At 49.4% G+C, this 22,694-nt stretch overlaps 1 protein-coding gene across 4 annotated transcripts in view; it reads left to right on the top strand.

Moving 5' to 3' along the window:
• LOC147121259 (ribosomal protein S6 kinase alpha-2) overlaps window positions 1-22,694 on the top strand; it is an 823,768-nt gene that overhangs the window by 611,984 nt on the left and 189,090 nt on the right. For all 4 annotated transcript variants that reach the window (XM_085981473.1, XM_085981472.1, XM_085981470.1 and 1 more), the window contains one exon: window positions 9,086-9,192. In XM_085981473.1, the coding sequence (XP_085837599.1) occupies window positions 9,086-9,192 (107 nt within the window). The remainder of the gene's footprint in view (window positions 1-9,085; window positions 9,193-22,694) is intronic.

Raw genomic sequence — 22,694 nt, 5'->3', positions numbered from 1 at the left:
GAAGGGGAAGGGGAAGGGGAAGGGGGGGAAGGAAAAGCGGGGGAAGGGGAAGGGGTGGGGGAAGGGGAGGGGAAAGGGGAGCGGGGGGATGTGGAAGGGGGGAAAGGGAAGGGGGAAAGGGGGAAGGGGGAAAGGGGAGGGGGGAAAGGGGGAAGGGGGGAAGGGGGGAAAGGGGAGAGGGGAAAAGCGGAGGAGGGGAAGTGGAGGGGGAGGGCGGAGGGGGGGAAAGGAGAGGGGGAAGGGGAGGGGAGGGGGAAGGGGAGGGGAGGGGAGAGGGGGGAAAGGGGAGGGAGAGGAAGGGGGAGGAGGGGGGAGGTTAAGGAAGGGGTAGTGGAGGGGGAGAGGGGGGAAAGGGGAGGGGGGGAAGGAAGGGGGGAGGGGGGAGGGCGGAAGGAAGGGGGGAGGGGGGAGGGGGGGAAGGGAGGGGGGAGGGGGGGAAGGAAGGGGGAAGGGGGGAAGGGAGGGGGGAGGGGGGGAGGGAGGGGGGAGGGGGAAAGGAAGGGGGGAGGGGGGAAGGAAGGGGGGAGGGGGAGGGGGGAAGGAAGGGGAGGGGGGAAGGAAGGGGGGAGGCGGGAGGGGGAGGAAGGGGGAGGGGAGAGGGGGGAGGAAGGGGGAGGGGGGAGGGGAGAGGGAGGACCGGGGGAGGGGAGGGAGGGGGAGTGGGGGGGAGGAGAGGGAGAGAGGAGGGGAGAGGAGGGGGGAGGGAGGGGAGAGAGGAGGGGGAGAGGGGGGAGGTGGGGAAGGAGGGGGGGAGAAAGGGGGAGAGAGACGGGGGGAGGTGGGGAAGCCAGCAGACCCTCTCCCCTCTGCCGGCGATGGCTCCACTGAGCTCTGTGCCGCCCCACGCACTGACATTGCGAGCGCAGCGCCCCGGTCAGCCCGAGCCCCACCCTCCCGAGGCCGGGCCTGATGCGGCTTGAGACGGCCTATTGCGGCTGGCCGGGCCCAGTTGCCTTGGTAACCCTCCTCCCCTCTCCGCCTCCCGATCTCCGGGACCGTGCCTGAGCGGGTTGAGACAGCCGATTGCAGCTGGTGAGCCCGGTTGCCGGGGTAACCCTCTCCACTCCCCCTCCCCTCCCGAGTCTCCCCCCCCCCCCCCAGCTAACCTGCCCGCTTCCCTCCGGCCGCGCTCTGTGTGGAGGTGTGCGTGCATCATGCAGCGCGAGCGTGAATTTAGCGCGAAGAAGTTGCAGTGAGCCCCGCTAGCCTTTACCAAGATGGCTGGCCGCTGGTTCGGAATCGGGCCCAGCGGGGTTGGGGGGGGACGGTGGGGGGTTGAGGGTGAGGGGTGGGAGGAGCTTTCCACAAAACAATTGCCTAGGGTCCAGCATGGCTGGCAACAGACGCCCAGGCTTCGAGGCCTACCTGCAAAAACGGGGAAAGGTAGGAAAATTAATGAGATTAGATAAAAGGTTTAGAAAGTAATTAACTTTTTAAAAACAATATGTGTTTTAAAAGCAACTTTTTTTTTAAAGACGCAGAAAGCGGGAAAAAGAAATGAAAAGTTTGGAATCAAGATGGCGGCGACTCACCTCGGTTCAGAATGATAAGGCCCGCCCGCACACGCACCGATTGGTCAACCATCAGGTCACTGAACTGTAGGATTGGTCAATCATCACGTCACTCAACTGTAGGATGGCCCGCCCGCACACACAATGAACACGCCCCCACTCGATGCAAATGAGCGGATAATGAGAGGAATTTTGAACATTTTTTGGATACCGTCGGCACAATTTTTGTCCAAGCAAAAAGTAAATACGCCTACAAGAGTCCCCTAATGATGAGCTTTCTTTTGATATAACATATGTGTAGGTACGCTCTATAACTTTTGATTGTATAGCCGGCCAGAGAGACAGACAGACAGACATATCCTTTTATATATATAGATATGTTGGTTAATTGCTTTTGAGAATTTTGCAATTATTATTGTTATTAAGAAAGTTCGAAACCTGATAGAGTTTTCTGTGATGTCTGTTGCAGTAAAGTAAATGCTACATTTCACTTGCATTTTACCTTCGTCTCAAAGCGAGCCTGCTCGGCCATTCAATGAGATCATGGCTGATCATTCAAATTCAGTCCCCTGTCCCTGCCTTCTCCCCATATCCCTTGATCCCTTTAGCCTTAAGAAATATATCCAACTCTTTCTTGAATATATTTAATGAACTGGCCTCCACCGCCCTCTGTGGCAGAGAATCGGTGTTTGAGAGAAGCATGTTCGTGAGGATATTAGAGGACTTCCTGTTCCTCTTCCAACAGTGCCTTGAGATTCTATGTCCACCTGAACCAACAGGACAGGTTACTGGTTTAACATCATATCTGAAAGATACATTTTATAGTAAGCATTGAAAAAGAATTTAGGATCAAACTAATCAACACAATGAATTCAAACCAGCTGAGAAATAGGAAACTAAAGAAAAACAAATGTAGCTTTAATCTCAGAATACAGCATTGAGGGGTTGGGTGGCACAGTGGGTTAAGACACTCCTTTCATCCTTGCATCAGGTTTTTTTTCTCCCAGCAATAGATAATTTTACTGCCGAGAGAAAGGTAATATAATTTTTTTTCAAAAGTAATTAATTCCCCAATAGCAAGCACAGAGTCGTTTTGAATAAAGTTCAGCAGATATCCCTATTTAAATGTAAAAATGTATTGACAATGCTCACTGAAGATTCTAAAAGCATCCAAACACTGGAAGTGGTGCACAGATGGGCAATGAGATTGATCAGAGGGCTGAGTTATAGGGGAAGGTTAGAAAACTCAAATTCTCAGCCTTTTAAGGAGAGGCATTTTACAAAAATATATAAGATATTAAGTGGAGTAGCACATGTTAATCTATTTCAACTACAGAACTACAGAATTTGTTCATCCCAGTTTGGCATAAAAATAAAACAAAAAAGGTGACTCAACCGTGGCTAACAAGGGAAATTAGGGATAGCATAGGATCCAAGGAGAGGACATATAAATTGGCCAGAAAAAGCAGTAAACCTGAGGATTGGGAGCAGTTTAGGATTCAACAAAGGAGGACAAAGGGATAAATTAAGAAAGGGGCAAATAGAATATGAGAGTAAGCTTGCAGGTAACATAAAAACTGACTGTAAAAGCTTTTATAGATATGTGAAGAGAAAAAGATTGGTGAAGTCAAGCGTAGGTCCCTTGCAGTCAGAATCAGGGGAATTTATAATGGGGAACAAAGAAATGGCTGACCAATTAAATACATATTTTGGTTCTGCCTTCACAAAGGAGGACACAAATAACCTCCCAGAGATGTCGGGGAACATAGGGTCTGATGAAAGGGAGGAACTGAAAGAAATCAGTATTTGTAGGGAAATGGTGTTAGGGCCGATAAATCCCCAGGACCTGATAATCTACATCCTAGGGTACTTAAGGAAGTGGCCCTAGAAATAGTAGATGCATTGCTGATCATCTTCCAACATTCGATGGAATCTAGAACAGTACCCATGGATTGGAGGGTAGCTAATGTTACTCCACTATTCAAAAAAGGTGGTACAGAGAAAACGGGGAACTACAGACCGGTAAGCCTGTCATCGGTAGTGGGGAAATGCTAGAGTCCATTATAAAAGATGTAATAGCAGAGCCCTTGGAAAACAGTGACAGGATCGGACAAAGTCAACATGGATTTACAAAAAGTAAATCGTGCTTGACTAATCTACTGGAATTTTTTGAGGATGTAACTGGTAAAATAGATAAGGGAGAACCAGTGGATGTGGTGTATTTGGACTTTCAGAAGGCGTTCGATAAGGTCCCGCGTGAGAGATTAGCGTGTAAAGTTAAGGCACGTGGGATTGGGGGCAAGATATTGACTTGGTTGGCAGATAGAAAGCAAAGAGTTGGAATAAACGGGTCTTTTTCCGAGTGGCAGGCATCGGTCCTTGGACCCCAGCTATTCACAATATATATTAATGATCTAGACAAGGGAATTAGATGTAATATCTCCAAATTTGCAGATGACACAAAGCTGGGTGGGCGTGTGTGCTGTGAGGAGGATGCTGAGAAACTCCAGTACGATTTGGACAGGTTGGGTGATTGGGCAGAAGCATGGCAGATGCAATATAACGTGGATAAATGTGAGGTTATCCATTTTGGTGGCAAAAACAGGAAGGCAGATTATTATCTGAATGGCAATAGATTGGGAGAAGGGGAAGTGCAATGAGACCTGGGTGTCCTTGTGCACCAGTCGCTGAAGGTAAGCATGCAGGTGCAGCAGGCGGTTAAGAAGGCAAATGGTATGTTGGCCTTCATAGCGAGAGGATTTGAGTACAGGAACAAGGATGTCTTGCTACAGTTGTACAGGGCCTTGGTGAGACCACATCTTGAGTATTGTGTGCAGTTTTGGTCGCCTTATCTGAGGAAGGATGTTCTTGCCATGGAAGGAGTTCAGCGAAGATTCACCAGGCTGATACCTGGGATGGCAGGAATAACGTATGAGGAGAGATTGGGTCGATTGGGCTTATACTTGCTGGAGTTTAGAAGAATGAGAGGGGATCTCATTGAAACTTATAAAATTCTGACAGGACTGGACAGGCTAGATGCAGGAAGCATGTTCCCGATGGTCGGGGAGTCCAGAACCAGGGGTCACAGTCTAAGGATAAGGGGTAAGCCATTTAGGACAGAAATGAGGAGGAATTTCTTCACCCAGAGAGTGGTGAACCTGTGGAATTCTCTACCACAGAAGGCAGTTGAGGCCAAGAAGGAGTTGGATATATTTCTTAAGGCTAAAGGGATCAAGGGGTATGGGGAGAAAGCAGGGACCGGGTACTGAATTTGGATGATCAGCCATGATCACATTGAATGGCGGAGCAGGCTCGAGGGGCCGAATGGCCTACTCCTGCTCCTATCTTCTATGTTTCTATGTTTCAAATGAAACCATCATTGCAGGACGCAGGTGGAAAATGGTAAAAAGCAAGTTCAGGACTGATATCATTTCATTTCAATTTTATTTATCACATAACTAAATACAAGAAGTGTAATCTAGTCAGTGAAATGCTTTTTTCTTGACGAGCCGAGAGCACCAAGCAGCAAGAACACTTAGCTGCCTGGTACGCACGTAGCTCGCAAGGACGGCAGCCATCTTCATCGGCGCCATCACAAAAAAACACATACCGACATATACACGCATATATACTTTAAATATAAATAAAGCAGACATAAAATAAATAAAGACATAAAAAAGACAGCACATAAAATGAACAAGCAATAATGTAAAAAAAGTAATTTCTACAGTAATTACATTGATATTTCTACCCAGGCTTCTAGAATAATCTCTGGCTACAGGGTGGCCGCCCTGGGAGAGCATCGTGAGGAACTCACAACTTATAATTAAATAAAACTAATTAATTAATTAATAAATTAATAAAATTAAATAAATAAAGTGCTCCCTCAGTCTCTCTCGATGTTTCCCCCTCTCTCTCTCTCTCTCGATGTTTCCCCTCGGTCTCTCTCGATGTTTCCCCTCGGTCTCTCTCGATGTTTCCCCTCGGTCTCTCTCGATGTTTCCCCTCGGACTCTCTCGATGTTTCCTCGGTCTCTCTCGATGTTTCCCCTCGGTCTCTCTCGATGTTTCCCCTCGGTCTCTCTCGATGTTTCCCCTCGGTCTCTCTCGATGTTTCCTCCCGGTCTCTCTCGATGTTTCCCCTCGGTCTCTCTCGATGTTTCCCCTCGGTCTCTCTCGATGTTTCCCCTCGGTCTCTCTCGATGTTTCCCCTCGGTCTCTCTCGATGTTTCCCCTCGGTCTCTCTCGATGTTTCCCCCTCGGTCTCTCTCGATGTTTCCCCTCGGTCTCTCTCGATGTTTCCCCTCGGTCTCTCTCGATGTTTCCCCTCGGTCTCTCTCGATGTTTCCCCTCGGTCTCTCTCGATGTTTCCTCTCGGTCTCTCTCGATGTTTCCCCTCGATGTTTCCCCTCGGTCTCTCTCGATGTTTCCCCTCGGTCTCTCTCGATGTTTCCCCTCGGTCTCTCTCGATGTTTCCCCTCGGTCTCTCTCGATGTTTCCCCTCGATGTTTCCCCTCGGTCTCTCTCGATGTTTCCCCTCGGTCTCTCTCGATGTTTCCCCTCGGTCTCTCTCGATGTTTCCCCTCGGTCTCTCTCGATGTTTCCCCTCGGTCTCTCTCGATGTTTCCCCTCGGTCTCTCTCGATGTTTCCCCTCGGTCTCTCTCGATGTTTCCCCTCGGTCTCTCTCGATGTTTCCCCTCGGTCTCTCTCGATGTTTCCCCTCGGTCTCTCTCGATGTTTCCCCTCGGTCTCTCTCGATGTTTCCCCTCGGTCTCTCTCGATGTTTCCCCTCGGTCTCTCTCGATGTTTCCCCTCGGTCTCTCTCGGTGTTTCCCCTCGGTCTCTCTCGATGTTTCCCCTCGGTCTCTCTCGATGTTTCCCCTCGGTCTCTCTCGATGTTTCCCCTCGGTCTCTCTCGATGTTTCCCCTCGGTCTCTCTCGATGTTTTCCCTCGGTCTTTCTCGATGTTTCCCCTCGGTCTCTCTCGATGTTTCCCCTCGGTCTCTCTCGATGTTTCCCCTCGGTCTCTCGATGTTTCCCCTCGGTCTTTCTCGATGTTTCCCCTCGGTCTTTCTCGATGTTTCCCCTCGGTCTCTTGATGTTTCCCCTCGGCCTTTCTCGGATATCAGGAAGCACTTCTTCGCACAAAGCCTGATTAATACGTGGAATTGCGAAATAACAACAGAAAATGCTGGAACAATACGTGGAATTGTTTGGCTAGTGGAGTATAGGCAGAAACTCTGGAATCATTCAAGATGCTGTGATGGGTAAATCATAGGTCCTTTAAGAAGGATGAATTGGGTGGGCTGCAGCTTTTTATTTGTCAGACCATAACTCAACAACAACAACTTGTATTTATATAGCGCCTTTAACGTAGTAAAATGTGCCAAGGCGCTGCACAGGAGTATTATAAGACAAAAAACAATTTGACACCGATCCACATAAGGATAAATTAGGGCAGGTGACCAAAAGCTTGGTCAAAGAGGTAGGTTTTAAGGAGCGTCTTAAAGGAGGAACGAGAGGTAGCGAGGCGGACAGGTTTAGGCAGGGAATTCCAGAGCTTAGGGCCTAGGCAACAGAAAGCATGGCCATCAATGGTTGAGCGATTATAATCAGGGATCCTCAGGAGGGCAGAATTAGAGGAGCGCAGATATCTCGGGGGGGTTGTGGGGCTGAACAAGATTACAGAGATAGGGAGGGGCGAGGCCATGGAGGGATTTGAAACAAGGATGAGAATTTTGAAATCGAGGCGCTGCTTAACCGGGAGCCAATGTAGATCAGCGAACACAGGGGTGATGGGCGAACGGGACTTGGTGCAAGTTAGGACATGGGCAGCCGAGTTTTGGATGACCTCAAGTTTACGTAGGATGGAATGTGGGAGGCCAGCCAGGAGTGCCTTGGAATAGTCAAGTCTAGAGGTAACAAAGGCATGGGTGAGGGTTTCAACAGCGGATGAGCTGAGGCAAAGGCGGAGATGAGCGATGTTATGGAGGTGGAAGTAGGCGGTCTTTGTTATGCTGCGGATATGTGGTCGGAAGCTCATTTCAGGGTCAAATATGACACCAAGGTTGTGAACAGTGTGGTTCGGCCTCAGACAGACGTTAGGGAGAGCGATGGGGTCGGTGGCTAGGGAACGGAGTTTGTGGCGGGGACCGAAAACAATGGCTTCGGTTTTTCCAATATTTAATTGGAGAAAATTTTTGCTCATCCAGAACTGTATGTCGGACAAGCAGTCTGACAATTTAGACACCATGGAGGGGTCGAGAGAAGAAGTGGTGAGGTAGAGCTGGGTATCGTCAGCGTACATGTGGAAACTGACGCTGTGTTTTCGGATGATGTCGCCAAGGGGCAACATGTAAATGAGAAATAGGAGGGGGCCAAGGATAGATTCTTGGGGGACCCCAGAGGTAATGATGCGGGAGCAGGAAGAGAAGCCGTTGCAGGGGATTCTCTGGTTACGATTAGATAGATAAGAATGGAACCAGGAGTGCAGTCCCACCCAGCTGGACGATGGTGAGGAGGTGCTGGAGAAGGATGGAGTGGTCAACCACGTCAAATGCTGCAGACAAGTCAAGAAGGACGAGAAGGGATAGTTTACCTTTGTCACAGTCACATAGGATGTCATTTGTAACTTTGATGAGAGCCGTTTTGGTACTGTGGCAGGGGCGGAAACCTGATTGGAAACTCACTCTTCTGAGGTGGGGTAGCCACATTAAAAAGTACCATTATTTAAAATTACTGGGCCTCACATATTATTCTGCCTAAAATAATTTTTAGTTTATTCACATACTGCTTGAAATTGACGGACCCAAAATTACATGGTCCTTTCAGCAGAACCATGGCAGAAATGGGCAGGGTCAGCAGGCGTTTCTGGGGCTGGGGGGGTCTTAGCTGAGGCGGAACCTCTGTCCACCCCAAACATAGTCTCCCAGACTTGAGGGCTTGGAACTGAGGCTGGGGTGGTGACTCCCCATGCTGAGAGTTACCCCTTCCTGGGTCTCAGTGGGACCCAACATCAGGTTGGGTCCCAGTGAAATGAGGCCTCCAGAAGAATCAACATGGTCCCCAGTCCCACCAGGTGGGGTTCAGGCCCACGAAGCGGCCTGCACCCCTGAAGATTAGGTACTTTTTTTGTGTAAAAGAATTATCATTATTGGTACCAGCGCCAGCTGAGCCCATGTACATTAGGTGTTCTCCCACTGAACTGCATACCCTGGCAGGGTCAGTGCTGAATGGCACCAGTGGGCACTGCTGAGATCGTTGCCTGTGCAATTTCAGGGTCAATAGCTTTGTATTATTCCTCTTTACAATATCAAAGTACACAGAAAATCAGTTTTGCAGATGTTGTGTGATTATGGATACTTTAAACATGGTGAAGAGCTCCTGGGATCAATCGAATCAAAATAATTTATCTGAAGGACTGCATTCCTTTTCTGTATGACTCACATCTTATACTGTGCTCAGATTTTATAAAGGATTTGGCTATTTGAGAAGAATAAAATCCTTAATGTGCCAAATAGCCAGTTAAACACTGTTTAAAGTATTGAGCTAATTGGGTAACTTTTTTCCTGTAGGTGATGTTTACAGAAGAAGATGTCAAATTCTATCTAGCTGAGCTGGCCTTGGCTTTAGACCACCTCCATGGCCTTGGGATCATTTATAGGGACTTAAAACCGGAAAAGTAAGATATGTTTTTTTTCTCTCACAAAGACAAAATAACACTCATGAAACATGCAAAAGATTCTGGCCTAGAAATTCAGTTGTTAGCGCCAGCCGCTAGCGCCTTAGGAGGAGGAGAAGTGGGGCGCTAAGCGGCTAGCGCCCGGGTGCGGCGCGATCTGTGCCTCTCGCGAACTTCACTGAAGATTTAGCGGCGGCGCAAAACCGCAGCGCCCGCTCAGCTGCGCGCGCAGATTCTGACGTCATTTCATGGTGTAACGCCCTTGGTGCGCCCCGAACTGGAACTTCAGTGGCGCCGCCCTTCTGTGCGCCTGGCGCCCCCAGCGACTGGTAAAGGGTAACAGTTCCCAGTCGCTGCGGGGCGCGGGGGTCGCTATTTAAAGGGGACTCCTCCTGCATTATAAGTGGTAGCCATTTTGTGGCAATCCTTTTGTGTGAGAGACGGATATTTGGAGAGAGACAAAGGGAGAGAGCTTTCTGCTTTGACTCAGCGCTCGCACAGGTACTTCTGGCTTCAGGCCAGAGCTTTGCACTTGGATTTAACTTTCAGTGCCATAGCCCTGAGTCGCCACATGTAATGGGGGCTGCAATGGGTGGAAACGTTGGCTTACTGCATTGCATTCAAAGGGCTCAGAGACGCCATGAGAGAGTGCCAGTCATGGCCAGATGGAGAAGGGCCAACAGGCGTCGGCACAGGAGGCCTTACCCACCCAGGGTATACCGCCAACAGTTCTCATATCTGAACATGTCTGAGGAGCAGTGTGTTCGGAGGCTGCGATTCAGAAGGGAGGTGGTCACTGAGATCTGCCACCTGCTTCGCAGAGATCTGCAGTCACAGCTGAGGAGCAGGACGTCTCTGTTGGTGGCAGTGAAGGTGATGGTGGCACTCAACTTCGATGCCACTGGCTCCTTCCAATCCGCTACTGGGGACATTGCCAACATTTCCCAGTTCGCGGTACATTGCTGCATTCGCCATGTGACCAATGCCCTTTTCAGAAGGAGACGTCAGTATATCTCCTTCCCCATGACCCTGGACAAGCAGCAAGAGTGTGCAATGGGATTTGGAAGAATAGCGGGCTTCCCCATGGTCCAGGGCGCCATTGACTGCACGCACGTGGCTTTGCGGGCACCTCTAGAGAATGCCGAGGATTACCGCAACCGGAAGGGCTACCATTCGCTCAACGTCCAGTTGGTGTGTGACCACAGGCAGCTCATACTAGCTGTCAATGCCCGCTTTCCAGGCAGCAGCCACGATGCCTTCATCCTGCGCCAGACTTCTGTGGCAGACATTTTCGAAGCCCAGGCTCACCCACGAGGATGGCTTCTCGGGGACAAAGGCTATCCTTTGTGCACCTGGCTGATGACCCCGCTCCGTGCGCCCAGCACCCCTGCTGAAGAGCAATACAATGACAGCCATCAAGCTACCAGGAAAATCATTGAGCACACAATCGGCGTGCTCAAGGAATGGTTTCGCTGTCTGGACCGTTCCGGAGGAGTCCTACAGTACTCGCCTGAGTGAGTCTCCCATTTCATTGTAGTGTGCTGCATGCTGCACAACCTGGCTATCCTCAGGACTCAGCCACTGCCAACAGACATTGGAGGACCACCTGAGGAGGAGGAGGAGCACCAAGATGGGAGGGAGGCACAAAGTGCAAGGGCCGTCCGTCGGCGGCTTATTGCAACTCGGTTCTAGGCCCCCTCTCAGGGAATGGCTTGTGCCAATGAAAGAACATGAATGGAGCCACGCCGCAAGCCCTCAGCCAGTCAAGGCAACAAATAGTTCAAAGTGCAAACATAGACAATGTGATTAAAGAAAATGTTTTACTGTGCAAACTCTGTGCTCTTCCCGCATGACAAACTAATTCAGATAAACCCCCCAAAAAACAGTCAGAGACATAACTGGCTCTCACAACCTTCAGAAAATGAAAAAAACAATTAAACAAAAATGACCATGATCCTCGGCCTTCATATAAAAAACAAACACAACAGTCTCGGCCTTCATATATAAACAAAACATTCTCGGCCTTCATATATAAACACAACATTTGGCCACACCTTCTACTTTTTCCCCTGTGAGGGTGATCCGCCTCGCTTCCGCGAATGGCTCCTTCCCGCCCTGCAGCGCCTCCTCAACGGGACCCCAGTGGCTGCAGCAAGGCTGGGGGAAGGCTGCTGAGGGTCAGATGGTGAGACAGCAGATGCCCTTGGGGGACGGCCTGGACCAGCTCTGGGCCTGGAGGGCCCGGCTGCTGACTGCTCCAACTCTGCTTGGGCGGTAGCAGTCTGTCCTACGGGTAGTGGCAGCTGCAGTGGAGGAGTGACAGTGTTGGCTGTAGGAATGCTGCCAACCTGACAGAGCACAGGCACTCCCTGGTTGGCTGATACACTGGCACTTGCACGGGCCAGCACTGCAGCATGCGCAGCAATCTGCTGAAGCACAGACTGCTGGGCTGCTGCGGCGCGGCGAGGGCCCCGGTGATGCCTGGCCAATCCAGCGAGGGTGGCAGCAGTTAGTGTCCGTGTGGCCCTGATCTGTGTCTGCATCAGACCAGCCAGTGAATGCACGGCACGACTGAGCACTTGGCTGGAAGCCGCCTGTGATGAAGAAGTCCTGCTGGCTCTTAGCCTGTGCTGCCGCAAGTCCTGCAGACTCCTTGCCTGTGCTGCACTGAATTCTTGAGCACTCCTTGCCAGTGACTCTATGGAGTCAGGCATCCTTGCCACTGCAGCCATGAGCTCAGTGTGCCTGCGCTCAGCCTGGGCGCCCATTTCACCAAGGAGCCGCACCTCCTCTGTGCACACCGTAGCAGGACTGGAGGCCGCACTCACCCTCCAGGGAGAAGGCCGCCGAGCTTCCCCACCCCTCCCGCGTTGCTGCAGCCCACTGGGCCCCGGATCTTCACTCTCCTCAGACCCATCCCCCCTGCTCCCCTCCAGGGAAGACGTGTCCCCATCATGGCCATGGGCTGCCTCGGCTGAGGGTGGCACTGATGGGCTGGCTTCCTCTTCCTCCTCCTCGAATTCACTGACAGTGGCAGCTTGAGGACCCGCCTCCTCACCTGGCGAATCAGCATCTGAAAGCAGGGAGGCACAAGAGTTGCTTTAGAGTGAGGACAGGGCGGCAGCGAGGGAGGCATGAGTGCTGCTGTGCACTGCATTGGTTCGATAGTGGCAAAGGATGCTGGTGTGAGGCACAAGTGGAAAGAGAGAGGTCAAAAAGGAGATGACCTTACCATTGCTGTCCAGAACAGGGTCGGCATCTCCACTGGCGACGGGGCCAATCAGCCGGCCTGCCATAATGCGCTCCACATGCTGCTCCAGGTCACTGAGCTCTTTGAGGTCAGGACGGCCTCCCCTGGTCCGTAGTTGCTGCCTGCGATTGTGGGCCAGCTTGCCCTGCAAGAGAAAGGACGGCCCCTAAGTACAGTGTCAAGCCCTGATCTTGCCTGCACTGCATCCCATGGTGGAATAGCCCTGACAGTGTCAAGCCCTCATCTTGCCTGCACTGCCTCCCATGGTGGAATAGCCCTGAAAGTGTGTAAAATGCTGAATGTGCAAGTGGTTTTCATGAGAGTCCCATAGCTCTTGGATGAGGGCTGGGCATTGGGGCTTTCAGGTCCCTTTGGCCAGAAACTGAGGTGCACATGCAGGGATGAACAGAATAGTGGAAAGGGTACTCACCCTGACAACCCAAGTGAGGTCGTTGAACTTTTTCTTGCATTGAAGTGCAGCCCTGGCAACCATGCTGTTGGTGGTCACCCTGTTTGCCACCTCCCTCCAGGCTTTTCGGTATTCACTGGGAAGCGCACCCCTCCCACTGTCAGGGAAGAGGACAGGTCGCCTGCGCTCTACTGCGCCAACCAGTAGCCTCAGGGCACCCTCGCTGAAGCGCTCCGCTCGCTCCCTAGCCTTCTGCATGGTCCTGGGCATAGAAATGATGATCCAGCAATGGTCAGGCCTTGCTTCAGGGCTGCAGTGTGCAGGGCGTGGCAGCCAAACAAGTCCACCCTCCCCCTTTAAGAGCTGACCGGCGCCAGCGTGTCTGCCTTCAATCAGCAACTCGCCGCACCTGCGCTGCGCCCACCCTCAGTGTTAGCGCCTTGGCTCGCCGGCTTAGCGCCTTATGATAGTCGTGCATCGCCTGCTTTAGCGCAGCAGCAACCTCTTGGGGCGATGCAACTCAATTTCGGCGAAGGTGGTGCTAAGTTGCGCCGGGCGCTAAATTTAGCGAACGCCCGGCAGTAATGCCCCAAATGTGGCGATACTGAATTTCTAGGCCTCTATATCTTCCACTCGTGCCTTAATTTAACACTGGTGACAATGTGGTATTCACCTTAGTTTTGTTTTCTTTCAAACAAACCTTTTTCTTGAGAAACTTATTGAGAAGTGTGGCTTGGTGTGTACAGAGAAGTATTTAAATATACAAATATACACACACATAATGGCCCAGAAATTCGGGTCGGAGGTTTCCTGCGGGTGCAAACCTCCGACCTGCACTTACCTTGCACGCCGGTCATTGAGCTGTGAGCCCCTGTGGAATTGCGATCCTGGGCCTCCTCCAATTGCCGGCGCGCAGTGCTTGCGTATCCCAGGGGCGCAGTTAGTTTGATGCAACCCCTGGGATCACGTGGGCCATGGAGAGCCAATGGTAGCAGGGATTGCTTCATTCATAAGTTTGACAGGAAGGGCTGTCAAACCTATAAATACTATAAGCCCCAAAACATCACTAAAACCTCAAATAATTTTTTTTTTAAATCACATTTTTAAAATGAACTATAAATTACATGAAATAACTATTTTAAACAATAATTTAAATGTTTGAAAAATTTAATTACATTTTCTAATGGGACTAAATATAAACTTACCTTTCTTTAAAGTATTTAAAAATAATAAACCTGTGGAAAAAATGTTTTAATTTTAATTAATTCACCACTTACCTTGTTAAAAGCAGGCCTTGCGACTGCTTTTTACATGTCTAACTTCTGGAGACTTCCCTTCCTGGAGAAACCTGGAAAAAAAACATAAGTTCAATGCACATGCGCTGCCTCTCCCGCGTACGCGTTCCACCTCTTAACCCCTTCTTTCAGGGGAACGGAAGTGCCGGTTTCCCGCGCATGTGCAGTGCATGCACGAAACCGGCACTTCCATTGGGCTTACGGGTGAGTACCCCGTGCGTACTCACCCGTGGAGACCCGAATTTCTGGGCCATTATATATATTCACACACACATACATATGTACACAAATATAAATGTTATAAAACAACTTGTTACCAGCCTGTTAATTTAGAGTACTGTTGACCACAGGAGGGCCATGCATTTGCCATCACTGGTACTCTATCAATGTAAAAGTGTCTTTGTAATTTGTTTGTCAGCCACCAGCCTCAGCTTGTAATCAGCCTGGAACAGTGAGCGTGCTACATATTTCATTACTCTCTAAAAATAAAAGGGAAAGAGCTGAACTATTTCTTTGTCATTAGGTATTTTGGCATTTAACAAAAATATTGAAGTATGAAGTAAATATCTTTGCTGTACGATATCAGTAAAAACAGAACAGTATGATATTTACAGTTTCGAAGCCGAATCCATCTAGGGAAACAGAGGATTACCTTCCCTTTCAAAGGGGGAGAAATTCATTATCGCCCCATTTGGGCGCGGTAACCTTTGAAAGCTAGGAAAGATTAGCACCAGGCGCTAATGATTCCCAGCTTTCACGAAATTGGGTTCAGCACTCCAGGAAGGAAGTGGAGTGCTAAATCAAGCGCTCCACTTCCTTCCTGGAGCGCTAAAGGACGCAGGCGGGGCAGCAGTTGTGCAGCGCTGCCGTGTTCCGAGGCTCCTTCCCTCCCTTAAAGGGAAGGGCCATCGCTGCAGGCTCTGCATTGTGACGGCAGCCACGATCCAGCCTGATCAGTCCCATGCACTCCAGCAGAGTGTTGGGCTGGCCGACGGCGGCCCAGGAGAACTGAAAAAAATTGACTAAAACCATTTCACAAATTTAGGTACTTACCTCGGCGACCTCCCCTTTATCTTTTGCCCCCAAAGTGCCCGGCCTCCCAATCAACGCCTCCTGCAGCTGTCGGTGTCATTGCCCGGCGATGTTGCAGGGGGCGGAACCGAAGTTCGGTTCCGGGGCGATGCGCAAGGCAATTACATCACGATCTCCGGGCAAAGAAGATCATGTCGCAAAGTCTTACCGCCACCGCTAACCTCTCATCGAAGTTTGCGGGAGTCGTTCATCTCGTTGCGCCCACCTGGGGGCGCTAACGGGAGGCGCTAACCTACCGAATCTCTCCCCCTAAGTAACCACCATTTGCAAGACTTGAACTTTGTTTTTAACCAAATCTGAAGTCGCAGGGCCATAACGAACACTGAGACAGCTCAAACTGCTGCCTCAGTAACATTCTGTCCTGATCTATAAACGTAACAGTCTTCAGTCATGACTATGCAGAGAAAGTATTCCTCTTGTAGTGTAGAGTGACAGAGAAATGTATTATTTCCTAAATGTGCTGCTCTGCATTTTCCTGATGGGGGGAAGAGACAGAAGAAATTGGCAGTACATTAAAGGGACTGAAACTGAAAAGAAAAAAGAAAACTTGTATTTATATCGCAGTTTTCAAGACCTCAGGATGTCCCAAAACCAATGAAGTACTTTTGAAGTGAAGTCACTGTTGTAATATTGTAACTAGTAGACTTTGGAAACAAACAGCAGGTTTCTGCACAGAGAAAAGCTAAGTAAGTGTTTCAGGTGCAGATCCTCAATCAGATCTGAAGAGGGAAAAATTCAGTTGGTGTGCGCCTCCCGTTAGCGCCTTAAGAGGGCGCTAATGGGGCACAAAGCAACTAGTGCCTGTGCGCGGCGATGTTTGCGCCGCCCGCGAAATTAACTAGACATTTTGCGGCGGCGCGAAACACTACCGCCACGATCTCCTGCGGCAGCAGATCGTGACGTCAGTCGAGAGTGCAATGCCCCGGTAGCGCCCCAGAGCGGATATTGAGTGGCACCCCCTGCCTTACCGCCTGCCGCTAGCAACGACAGGTTGAGGGGAGCGTTTTGCAGTCAGGAAGGGGCTGGGGGAGCACTATTTAAAGGCGACTGCTTCTTGCCTATTTTTGTTGGTGACATTTTTGCACTATGCATTTTGAGAGAGAGAGAGAGACTTCTGGAGAGACTCAATGCTGTGTGAAAGAGTTTTGGGTACTGAGCAGCACTTTGCAGGTTCATTTTGATTTGCCCTTCCTTGTATCGATTTAGAAGAGACTGTGGGGGCTGCACTCTGAGCTCTTTCCCTGGGTCTCTCCATTGTTCTTTCCAGCAGATTTGATGTAAAAGTCTCTCCAGGCCGAGATTCAAGGCTGCAATGAGCAGGATGTGGATGGAGAGCAAGATCGACCCTCCCCTTTAAGAACTGACCGGCGCCAGTGTGTCTGTGTTCCATTGCTGACTGACATCACATGAGCTTCGCCAATGCTCTGAGTTAGCGCCTCGCTCCTCGGCCTTTGCGCCTCAAGAGAGGTGTGTAGCGCCTGATTTAATGCTCCAATCACCTCCAGGGGCGATAGAAGCCAAGTTTGCAGTTGGAGGCGATAATTAACGCCAGGCACTAAACTTTGCGCATGGTCGATAATCGCGCCCCAAACGGGGCGATACCGAATTTTTCCCCCAAAGCCTTTTACTTTTCAGATGTTGATGGACCTGCTGTATTTCCATATTTTGCTGTTTTTATTTCAGTGTTCGCAGTTTTTAAAACATATTTTTATCTTTGTTAAATTATCTAAGTAGTTATTTGAACATCAAAGAATGCATTATTTTAAAATGACAAATTTGCAAAGGTTTAACAATGAGGTGGACAAATCTCATCATCAGGCGCAGTGCCAGGACTCCGTGTCAGAAATTCCGAGATCCTTCCCCATAATTTTCTGTCCATTTCTAATTTGGAGGGTCATGTGACCGAATGCCCGATACGGGCTCCCAGCATGTGAAGTTATTTTACTAAAGACTGTGGGCTCAAAATTCAGTTGTGTAGCGTCCGTTGTTTGGGCGCTATGGGTCCCAAATTAGTTTGAAAATGGTGCCCAAGTAACGCGCTCACACTTTTGGTGTGGGTTGTGTCAGACGCCATTTTTGTGAGGGTGTTAGCGTTGGCGCTAGGGGCAGCACCGTAAGTATGCAGAGTACACAGATCGTTGCCATTTTCGACCTCAATGCTGGAGCTAATGCCCTTTCTTAACCTCGCACAGCTGAACATGCTTTCAGCAGCAGTAAGGACCCCCCCACCAGCGCTATTTAAAGGGATCATCACCTACTTACAGGTTAGGTGGTGATTGATTTCTACTAAGTGTTGCTGAGTTGTAGAAGTGTTTGGTGCTTTCTAGACTTCTTTAAAGTTGCCTAAAGTCTACAAGGAGTGGTGTGGCACATGCTCAAGGACTTGTTACTGACTTGCAAGGGGTCTGCTCAGACCAGTTGCTCCCAGACATGGGTGCAGTAGTTTGTATCCCCCTTGGCCTGCAGCATGACAGGGAGAATGAGCAGAGGCGACACAGAGCAGGACAAGTTGCTGGAAGAGGGAGGAGGAGGAGGGGGAGAAGGGCTCTCAGCAGGAGGCCATATCCACCCAGGGATTTCAGGGAACAATTGTCCTACCTCAAACTCAGTGAGGAACAGTGCATGCGACGTCTCCGTTTTACTAAGGAGGTGCTCATTGAAATCTGCAGACCTGCCACCTCAGTCCAGAGCAAGGACGGCACTGCCAGTGGCTGTAAGGTGACTGTGGCCTTGAACTTCTTCACGTCGGCTCCTTCCAGGCTGGAGCAGGCAACATCTGTAACATCTCCCAGTTTGCCGTCCACTCCTGTATAAGGGAGGTGAGTGAGGCTCTGTATGCAAAGAGAGGTGAATACATTTCATTCTCTCTTATCAGAGAGAAGCAGGTAGAGGCAGCACACAGCTTTGTCAGGATAGCAGACTGACCCGTGGTGCAGGGGGCCATTGACTGCACACATGTTGTTTTGCAGGTGCTGCATCTCAATTTGGAGACGTATGGCAACCAGGAGGGATTCCACTCCCTCTTTGTCCAGCTGGTGTGTGACCATACTCAGCGCATCACACAGGTCAATGCTCGGTATCCTGGCAGCAGCCATGATGCCTTCATTCTGCGGCAGTCCGCTATGCCATCAGCATTCTGCTTGTGCTGCAATGGAAGCTGAGACATCAGCCATCAGACGCTGCATGATGGTTGGTTCCACAAGTGCACTAATGGATCTTCCCACCCCTTCCACACTGGAAAGGATGGGCTCCAAGCTCTGAGCAAAGCCCTGTGCTGGGTTGGAGCTGGACTTCGTGCTGCCCGTGCCCGTTTTCGGGGGTTATCCAAAAAGATACGCCAAGGTCTGTGGGGAAAAGCTTTGGAGAATGAGGTGTTAAGCGTAAATGTGTAATACACAGCAACCTGCTGTGTACCTGATTACAGTTGGAGCTGGATGGTCTGTTGAGTGTCTTCTGTAAATTATGTTGAACAAGCTATAGTTGGTTTTACATTGGTGCCTGTTTAGTTTGCACAAGGGAGAGTGGCATCTGTGTGCTGGCTCCCCACAGTCACTTTGCTAAATGCAACCCTTTTATCCTGCTGACAGAATTATAGATTACCTGGATGTTGGTGCATTTATACTATGAAGTGCAGCCAACAGACGTTTCTCCCATCTGCTGCACTCCTGTAATGTCAATGTGTCATAGCGTCATAACAGCACAGAAGGAGGCCATTTGGCACATCGAGTCCATGCCAGCTCTCTGTAGAGCAATCCAGTCAGTCCCATTCTCCCGCTCTATCCCCGTAGCCCTGCAAGTTTATTTCCCTCAAGTGCCCATCCAGTCTCCCCTTGAAAACATTGAGTGTCTCCACTTGCACCCCTTCCGTCGGCAGCGAGTTCCAGGTCCTCACCACTCGCTGTGTAAAAAAGTTTTACCTCACACCCCCCGTATCTCTTGCCCAAAACCTTAAATATATACCTTCAGTTTTGTTTGTGAGGGGTTTGGATGAGCAGTGTATTATAAATTAATAACAGGTATCAAACTGTAATCTAACTTCAGGATTCAAATGATAATTAGAAATTATTTGAACTTCATTCTTTCACTTTATGCCATCATCAAAACCAATGAATGGATTCCTGCCTTGTTATCACTCTTAGATATCCATTACTCCTTATTTAAACTATCTAAATCCCTCAATTGGATTCCTGCCTTGTGATCACTCCCAGGTATCATTTTTTTCTCTCTTTAAAATTTTCCTATTTTCTATTTTGAAGACATATATAATCACAGTATAACCACATAAACAACTTGTATTTATATAGCGGCCTCAATTTCAACCCACGCTGTCTGGCGTGAGGTGTTAAAATCGGGGAAATCCACTTACTGCCTCATTCCTCGAACTCAGGAAGTGACCAGTCCCAATTTTAACAGAGCTACTGGCCCTGATAACTCTGAGGTGCGTTGGAATCGGGGGTTCTGATATCACATGGGAAACCCGGAAGTAAGTTCAGCGTGTCAGTCTGCAGCATTTTAACACAGCCATCTCATTATCATTTTACTTCCGGCCTTGGTGTCGATTGCGCGGCAGCGGGTGTGATGAGAGCTCACATGATGCAAACTCAACTCCAGTATTTAAAGGGTCAACCCAAAGATGGAATTTGGAAGAGTTGGAAGCAAGAGAGGAAGAACTTTGACAATGGATTGGTCAAAGGCTGTGCCTCACTTCAATGACACCTCCCTTGATGTACTGCTGGGGGTTTTGAGGAGCTGCAGAGAAATACACTTCCCCAGCAATGGGAGGAAGAAACCTGCTGCTGCCACAAAGAAGGTGTGGCTGGAGGTGGCCCAGGAGCAGCAGGAGCATTGTACCACGCTCCTGGATTCAGTGCAGGAAGCGCTTTAATGAACTGAGCTAGTCAGGCAAGGTGACTACAGTTGCACATTCACCTACATCCTGCTGTACACATCACCCACTCCCCCCACTCTTCCTTGTCAAGCCTACTCCATTACATCACTCCTCACACCTTGCAAGCGCACCCATCCTTCTCTTTCTATGCACTTTCTCACATTTCCATCTATCTATCCACCACTGCCGCTCACCCTGATCCTTATGCAATTTCATGCCTCTCCCTGATAGTCGCCTTCACCAAATGCACTGCATCCATTGGGTAAACACATATCGTTACAGTCACTCATAGTTCTGTTCTTTCTCCCTGTTGAAGGAGAATTGAGCACAGAACACTAGGGAGAGGGAGAGAACCAGAAGTGGTCCTCCACAGATGCAACTACTGTACAAAGGTTTTTTTTAATCTTCCATTCCTACGTGGTGCAACCCCTGTGGCTTCAGCAGAAGTAGAGGCCGGCCGGCCACTCCAGTATCCATGCCAGTACCTCCAGGGAGGCTTCAAAAAACCTGGGGGATTGTCTGTGACCCATTTCTGACCAAAAGCCTTCTTGTTGGAATGAAACAGCGAAACCAGCTGGAAGGAAATGGACCCTCACTTTAAGAGGTGCAATCCCACTTTTAATAGGCCTCTGGCTAAACAACGACAACAACAACTTGCATTTATACAGCGTCTTTAATGTAGTAAAATGTCCCCAGGCGCTTCACAGGAGCGTTATCAAACAAAATTTGACACCGAGCCACATGAGATGTTAGGGCAGATGACCAAAAGCTTGGTCAAAGATGTAGGTTTTAAGGAGCATCTTAAAGGAGGAAAGAGAGGTAGAGAGAGGTGGAGAGGTTTAGGGAGGGAATTCTAGAGCTTAGGGCCTAGGTAGCTAAAGGCATAGCTGCCAATGGTGGAGTGAGTAAAATCGATTCTACTTAAGAGGCCAGAATTGGCGGAGTGCAGCGATCTCGGGGGTTCTAGGGCTGGAGAAGATTACAGAGATAGGGAGGGGCGAGGCCATGGAGTGATTTAAAAACAAGTATGAGAATTTTAAAATCGAGGTATTGCTTAACTGAGAGCTAATGTAGGTCAGCGAGCACATGGAAGATGGGTGAGCGGGACTTGGTGCGAGTTAGGACACGGGCAGCAGAGTTTTGGATGACCTCAAGTTTACGATGGGGAGAACTAGGGAGGCCAACCAGGAGTGCATTGAAATAGTCAAGTCTAGAGGTAAAGGCATGAATGAGAGTTCCAGCAGCAGCTGAGCTGAGGCAGGGGTGGAGTCAGGTGATGTTCTGGAGGTGGAAATAAGCGGTCTTGGTTATAGCGCAGATATGTGGTCGGAAGCTTCTCCCGGGGTCAAGTATAACACCAAGGTTGCAAACAGTCTGTTTCAGCCTCAGACAGTTGCCAGGGAGAGAGATTTAGTTGGTGGCTAGGGAATAGAGTTTGTGGTGGGGACCAAAGAAAATGGCTTCAGTCTTCCCAATATTTAGTTAGAGTAAATTTCTGCTTATCCTGTACTGGATGCCGGACAAGTATGACATTTTTGTGACAGTGGAGGGGTTGAGAGAGGTGGTGGTGAGGTAGAGCTGGGTATCATCAGTGTACATGTGGAAACAGACGCTGTGTTTTCGGATGATATCACTAAGGGGTACACATGTAGATGAGAAATAGGAGGGGGCCAAGGATAGATCCTTGGGGGACACCAGAGGTTACTGTGTGAGAGCAGTAAGCAAAGCCATTGCCGATTGTTCTCTGGTTACGATTAGATAGATAAGAATGGAACCAGGTGAGTGCAGTCCCACCCAGCTGGATGACGGTGGAGAGGCATTGGAAGAGGATGGAGTGGTCAACCGTGTCAAAGGTTGCAGACAAGTTGAGAAGGACGAGAAGGGATAGTTTACCACTGTCACAGTCGCACAGGATGTCATTAGTGACTTTGATAAGAACCTGCTGGAAATTGCTCCCCTGAAGTTGCGGGGTTTCTGGCTGGGTAAGCCAGTTCAGTATTAAGCTCACCAGTGAGATATAATGAGGCTCAGGAGTTAGATTCCCTGAGTCTGTTTCTGGTTTAAGCTGGTGAGTTTTAAACTGAAACGAAAACTCACCAGCCCAAAACTGACCCAGAGTTAAAATCGGATCCCGCGTCTTTCCCATCCTCAGCATATACCAAAGCTCTTCACAGCTAGTGAAATCGTTTTTGAGGTGTAGTCACTGTTGATTTGTAAGCAAATGTAACAGCCATTTTGTGCACAGCAAGGTTCCACAAACAGCAAATGAGATAAATAATCATGCTCTTCTTTGAATAGTGTCATAGGAGTGATTACAAGGCATGAATACAATCCAGGGGTTCGTATAGTTTATGTAGATATACCCACCTGAACAGGCAGATGGGACCTCGGTTTAATGACTTATCTGAAAGATTACACTTCTGACAATTCAGCAGTCCCTCAGTGTTCCTTAGATTTAAAGCTTCAGTCTCGATTATGTGCTCAAATTCTGGAGTGGAGTTTGCATCTACAAGCTTCCGAACTGGAGTTGAGAGCCCACCTACTGAGCCAAGCTGACACTAATCAAAT

The sequence above is a fragment of the Somniosus microcephalus genome, chromosome 3 (assembly GCF_052327205.1).
Source record: "Somniosus microcephalus isolate GS21.2 chromosome 3, FLI_Smic_1.0, whole genome shotgun sequence".
Classification (NCBI taxonomy): domain Eukaryota; kingdom Metazoa; phylum Chordata; class Chondrichthyes; order Squaliformes; family Somniosidae; genus Somniosus; species Somniosus microcephalus.
The sequence above is the reverse complement of the archived record's forward strand: the minus strand, read 5'-3'. Positions and strand labels throughout refer to the sequence as shown.